Source organism: Pseudorasbora parva, chromosome 23 (genome assembly GCF_024679245.1).
Source record: "Pseudorasbora parva isolate DD20220531a chromosome 23, ASM2467924v1, whole genome shotgun sequence".
NCBI classification, from domain to species: domain Eukaryota; kingdom Metazoa; phylum Chordata; class Actinopteri; order Cypriniformes; family Gobionidae; genus Pseudorasbora; species Pseudorasbora parva.
Window position 1 is genome coordinate 3,371,544 of NC_090194.1, and position 6,771 is coordinate 3,378,314.

General features: G+C 37.9%; 1 protein-coding gene across 5 annotated transcripts in view; it reads left to right on the forward strand.

Annotated features, from left to right (window-relative positions):
• The window catches only part of robo3 (roundabout, axon guidance receptor, homolog 3 (Drosophila)), a 206,444-nt gene that overhangs the window by 98,108 nt on the left and 101,565 nt on the right, over nt 1–6,771 (forward strand). For 2 of the 5 annotated variants that reach the window (XM_067432574.1, XM_067432575.1), the window contains exon 1: nt 1,539–2,098. The exons of the other annotated variants lie outside the window; for them this stretch is intronic. In XM_067432574.1, the coding sequence (XP_067288675.1) occupies nt 2,035–2,098 (64 nt within the window). In that variant the 5' untranslated portion in view covers nt 1,539–2,034. Of the gene's footprint in view, nt 1–1,538; nt 2,099–6,771 lie in introns of those variants that run through there. 5 annotated transcript variants of the gene reach the window in all.

The following is a 6,771-nucleotide window of genomic DNA, read 5'->3' on the forward strand; positions in this document are numbered from 1 at the left end:
GTTTCGCTATAGATAAGATCCTTATTCCTCGTCTGGGATCGTGTAGAGCCCTTTAAAGCTGCAATTTCGAGTCGAGGTCTACTATGTGGAGAAAAATCCTGAAATGTTTTCCTCAAAAACCTTTTCTTTTCAACTGAAGAAAGAGAGACATGAACGTCTTGGATAAGATGGGGGAGAGTAAATTATCAGGAAATTTTAATTCTGATTGAAACTACTCTAAACCTTGTTTGTGAAACCAGGCACTAATGTTTTTAGAAGACTTGCTATATAATGTACAAGTTGACTGTTTTTTTTAATAATTTCATGGTGCTTTTGTTTTGTCAGTTTTGAAGTTCCACAATCCCATCTCCATTCATTTCTATTGCGTGGAAGGGAGCAGAGTAAACATGCTTCAAAATATCTCCTTTTGTGTTGCACTGAAGCATAAAACATAGCAGGGGCATGACAGATATCTAATTTTTGAATGAGATATCCCTTTAAATGAGCTAAATGCTGTTTTGGACACAGTAGCCCTATTATTTTTAGAAAATGTAAACTAAGCATCTCAAACAATGTTTTTTTAAAGTAATTGTTCAACCAAAAATTGTAATTCACTCTCAGCACAGAAAGGATATGTTAGGCTCAATGATAACCTCAGTCTCAATTCTATTTTTATTTTACCCAAACACTGGGTTGTTACATCTGACCCAGGATCTGGGTAACACAAAAACTACACAAACACTTAAAAATAAACCCACATTTAAAAATAAAATAAAAAATAATTTCATTAACTATCCCTTAAAATGAGCTAATATTCAGGTTTTGGACATAATAGGCCTATCATTCTCAAAAAAATGTGCGATCAAATAAGTATCTCACACAAGGGGATTTTAAAGGCAAATTTAAAGTTACTCTCAACACAGAAGGAGATGTTTGGCTGAGTGACAGCCTCAGTCTCCATTCACTTTCATTGTGTGGAATGACAATCCAGTGAAAGTAAATGGTGACTGAGGCTGTCATTAAGACTAATATCTAGCGTAAGAAATAAAATAATGCAGGTTTGAAACAACATGAGGGGGAAACAGTATTTTTTTTATTAATATTACTGGGTGAACGATCCCTCACAACTCCTCAAGAGCTCTGCAGGGTTGTGGGCAAATCGAGCTACTGGCCCTTTAAAGGGATAGTTCACTCAAAAATGAAAATTCTGTCATCGTGTTGTCATTTACTCACCCTCAAGTTTTTCCAAACCTGTAAGAATGTCTTACTTCTGCTGAACAAAAAAGAAAATATTTTGAAGAATATTTGAAACAATGCAGATAGAGCAACCATTGAATACCATAGTAGGGAAAAAAATACTAGTCAATGGTTGCTCTATCTGCTTTATTACAAACATTTTTCCAAGTATTTTCTTTTGTTTTCAGCAGAAGAAAAACAATTCTTACAGGTTTGGAAAAACTTGAGGGTGAGTAAATGATGACAGAATTTTCATTTTTGGGTGAACTATCCCTTTAAGAGCGCAGTTACCCCAGTGTGGGTAACTGAAGGTAGTCAGGGGGTGGGCTTGAGCCACGAGACAGCCGTAGACTCGGGAGTAAAGAGTCCGTTCATTCACAGCGAAGGGAAGACCGTGGGGCAGCGGCTGAGAACGAAATCTGGCTGTTAAAGAACGGATACTTTTTCCATACACCGGGAAAGCGCGAGCAGAAGCATCTTTTGCCCGTGAAATGAATCCTGAAGGAAGTAAGAGCGTCTGGGACGGACTGTGAGCATCTCATCTCCTCTCATCTGTCCGCTATTGACTCTTTATCTGCACAGATCAGCGCTTGAGCGCAACACAGGACGCGCACGAGAATATGGAGTATTTGTGATGCTCAGATCAAACCTGCACAGTTTTAATGTGTTTCGGGTCTAGTTTGTAAAGTTCTTCAATGTGACTGCCTGTTCAAACGCGTCTCCTCTCACTTCGACCGGATTGTAGCGCTTTTTGGATGATTTTAGGGACTGTTTAAACCCGGATAAAGGCGACAGAAGTGGACTTGATATCTGAGGGTGATGGAGTTTCGCAGGACTTTAGATGCGCTTCTCGTTGCGTTTTCCCTCATATGCTTATCTCAAGGTAAGATAGAGAAAATACAACACGACAGATCGCTATATGAGGATTATTAACATTGTGAATTAGTTGTCGACATCTTCTCTGGTGTCTCTAAACGTAAATATTGTCTTACGGGTGGTGTTATATTGTAAGGTATTGGTTGTATGGAGATGATGCGCATCCTGTACATAGAGAGAGCCCTTGTAGAACAGTTTTGTAACATTCATTTTTGTTTAATATATAAAACATTGGCATGCATTTGTTGAGATATTCTTCAACTTAAGTTAGCCTATAGTAAAACCAAACATTTTTATTAAATCACACAGGGTCTCATTCCTTTTAAGAGGGATATAACATAAATATACAATAATGTTGGTGTAAACAAATGATTTATAGATTTAACATGGGGTTTATACTTGAGCATATGGTCGAAACATACCAGTTGACCCAGTTTACAGTAAATGCACTTACTTTAGGGCAGATTGGCTCTTAGAGAGAGCATAATATTGAAAAACTGTTATATATAAAATATCTTACTTATTTTGACACATTTACACACTGTATTTGTTTTTTTTTTTCACTCCTTAGAGTCTCAATGACCTGTCAGACATTTAGATTTTAGTTCATTTTTTATATTTTTGTTCTTTTGGACCTCCCCGGGCAACCTTCAGGACCCCTGGTTGCAAACAACAGTTTTGTAGCTTGAATTGAATCGTGCTTAAGTATTGCTGGCCAACATAAACTCTGTTTTATGGGGTAGTAAACATTGCCTCTGTCCTCCACTATAACTGCAGACAAAATCTGCCACTGAATCAAGGGCAGCACAGCTGTCTGACACGGGATGAAATGGCACGGACCACTTTTATTTGACTGGATCTATAGTCCAGTCTCAGTTGTGCTGTCAATACTGTGCTTGTTTCATGAGCAAACTCTTTTCATTCTCTATAACAGGCTCAAAACCATCCAAAAAGTCAGTCTGGAATAATTTGGTGTAGTTGAATTTAGTGTCACACGTTTTTTTCCCCACGCCTCTGACTTAATCCGGTGCAGGTATGTGGCGGCGAGGGCCTGTCTCCTTTTGCCTTCTCACACCTGATAAGGATTTTGAAGGAAAGGCATTGAGTTACACTTCAACTTTGTCATTTATAGATGCCTGATCTCTTTTCTGACTGACTCTTGAGTATTTGTTGTTTGTTGCATTTGTAGCTCGAGGAGGACGTGTGTTTGCTCGGCTTCTTTTGAAGTCATTTTAAACAGACACAAACAGCTGTCGGCTCTTCCCGGATTGTCCCCGAACATGCATTTAACGACTGCCGGCCTTTGACTCATTTGGTAATGGCACCTTTTAAACCGGATGAACCTTGACTTTTAAGCCCAACATGTATTTGTGATTAACTGTATCTGTAGCCATTACATACTACACTGTGTAAGCGTTTGATTGGCAGCATTTCAAAAGCTCTGCGACTTTTCGCATAAAGTGTGTCATTTAGGGTTTTCCTTTATACACGACAGCTTATTTTGATGTCTTGCGTCTCCAGGACTGTCGTCGCTCCTTAGATCAGAAGCGAGGCATGTTTGCGCGCGCGTGTGTGTGTGTGTGAGAGAGGTGTGACTCAGAAAAGTCTGCGTCTCACGCTCGCGCGCACAGTTACTCCCTGTCTCCTCTGTGTAAACAGTGTGCTGTCGAGGGGCTGTCAATAAGAAGGGAGATAAATGCCGCATCTCCTACTGAGCACGCTCTGATGTCTCAGTCTGATTTCTGTCCCGGCACATTCACGCTCTTTACTGGATTCTTGCCGGGAGACAAAACAGCTTGGCAGTATCTTTCCCGCACTCTTTTGTTGTTGCCTCTGAGATCTTACTTAGGAATTAATACTCGACGCACCACAAAATGTTCATTTTAATATGCTTTAAAAAGTGACACCTTTGATTAGAAGCACATATCTTTTTACAATACAAGAGCGTAACTCATCTCCTAAAATAGCACAATTTTATCGCCTCCTCTTTGTGGAACGAATGGCAGCTTTTTAATTGGTCAAGAAAGGAAGCCAGAAGCACATACGGCTCTGGTTTTATGAGTCTAGCGCTGACAGGAAGTTTGAATTGAACCCTAAAGACATTGGCTATGGCTGGCGTGGCTGTGTGGGGGTGAATAGGGACACAAAACAATGCCTTGGCATCAATCTGTCCAACCTTGTGTCTCTGACCGCAGATGAAGACAGTTTAATGGCCCTACGCATTAGTTCCAGTGGCTGTGGTGACCCTCAAAGCCCCGCTCAAAATACGAAGGATCAGAAGGGCCTAAACTCCTTCCTAAGTGTACTACTAGCTCCCTAAGCAACTTGTAGTTTGGATTATAACTTGTTACCTTTTCAGATCCTTTATCACCCATCTGTTTTCTTGAAGTGGCCGCTTGCTTATTACGTTTTCAGATGCATATTGTGAAATCCAGGATTAATGTAAGGAGAGATGTTGTCAGGACATCTACACTGTAAACCTGAATAATTTGGCAAAATTCAACGAAATTGAGGCTCAGACTTAATTTAAATTAATTGAATACATTTAAAGTTAAATAAGAGAACATGCAGATTTTTATTTTCTAATTGTACGGCTCTGAACTTGAAATATTTGAGTAAGTTAATTCATACATTTAACTTAAAAATATCATGTAATCTAAAAGTTTTAGCAGTGGAAACTTGACTAGCTTTACCTAGCTGATTCAATAAATGCCACCTTGCTAATTGGTTACACAATGCTTTGATAGTATTAGTTGCTGAACAAGGACAGCAATATAATACTTTTATCATATATATGTTCTCAAACTAAGCTCATGCTCCACTCGTCACATATGGAAACCCTACAAAAAACAACATAAAAGAAACTTGCATCACAAAACATTCAACTCGACTAAATCTCCCACTTATAGTGAATCTTGCACAAAAAACATAATATAACAATTTATTTTGTCAGTTACTGTCCCCTTTGTGCTAGAGCAAAGCATGCTGGGATATAGGAATCTCAGTCCACTTTTGGTTAAATTTAAGTTAGTGTAAATTAAAAGAAGCAAGTTCATAAAACCAAAACATGTAAACAATTAAGATTACTTACAATGTGTCAGTTTTGAGAACTCAAAAGAAAAAGGAAGTTCTAAATACTCATAAAAGTTCATTTGTTTAAACTCATTTGTTTAATTTGAGTTGGCTCTACTCAAACCCATTAATTAGTTTGAGCGTTAGGGTTTACAGTGTAGTTTGGATTGTAATTTGCTACCTTTTCAGCTTTCTTTATAACCCATCTGTTTTCTTGAAGTGGCCGCTTATTACGTTTTCAGATGCGTGTTGTGGAAAGCAGGATCAAAAAGTGACATACATGCAAGGATTAATAGGTTTAAGGAGAGATATCATCAGGATATCTGCATAAAAAGCATTAATTTCAATACTTTTTTTTACGTTTTACATTTTCATTAATGAAAGATTTTTATTTTTCTAATTTGGCACACTGACCCTGACTTAGGTTTGATATTTAGCTTCCCTTTCAAGAAACGTAGCTGCCTCTCTTTTTAATCAGAAAATTTCTCACTACTTCGATATTGACATGCCCTACAGCTGTGGTTCGGTGATTCTCTTTCCCAGCCAATAACTCGATAGTAGGCAGCGTATATCAGCAATATTTCAAGAAGGTTCATGGTTGTTCCTGGGATCTTTCCAGCATCAAGCGTTTCTCTTGTCAGGCAGTAACCATTGCATTTTCTTCTCCCCAGCGTTCTTCTCTTTTCATCCATCATCTAACCATATAACTAAAATAGCAAAAAGGTCAATACCTGCTTAAAATAATCGCTCCTTTACTGAAATATGTACAGTATGTATGAATGTGTATAGCGTTTGAGCATATTTATGTAGTAAGCTAAGCTTTTGAAACACACATACATTAGCTGCATCTGTTTGTTGCTTTCCTAATCCAACAGCAAGGTATCACTGTAATCCTCTTTTGGGCTCTTTTTCCCCCAAACCCCCCATGTTTTAGTTTTTTTTTCGTTCTTTCGAAGGTAGATTGATAGGGATGTCAATTTACACAAATTCCCATGATCGAGCGTTGGTTAAATAAATGATTAATTAATCGATTATTCGTTAGCCTTAACACTGTATGAGTTTACAAAGGGTGTGCAAATGCTGCTGAAAATGTCATCTTTCTAGTCTAAATAAAGGGCTAGTATTGTAAAATGAGTAAATGTGATTGCTCATTTATTAAATTACTTATTTAATATTAAAATATCATGAATTATACGTGTCACTCCAACGCTGCTTCAGATGCTAGTCAGAGTGTGTGGACGCGCTCTTACTGGAACAATGCGCTGAAAATGCTAATGAGACCCAATGAATTCAAGACGGTTTATTATAATAGTGTTCTCATTAATGTTATGTAATATGACAGTTCCAATCATATTTATTATTAATTGTGCATTGCTGTTTGAGCTGCATGCGATGAAGCTAAAGATGATCAGCATACTTTACTACTGCGTTAATTGTTAACCAAATGCATATGAGATAAATCTTAGATATATACTTGCCTACACAAAATAAACTCAATATTACAACAAACGGCTGTGAATACACATGTAAGCAGTCATGATGAAGGGTTAACCCTATTGCTTCTCACCTAATTTCCTTGTTCTATCTTTATATTCTCTGGCTCTATGC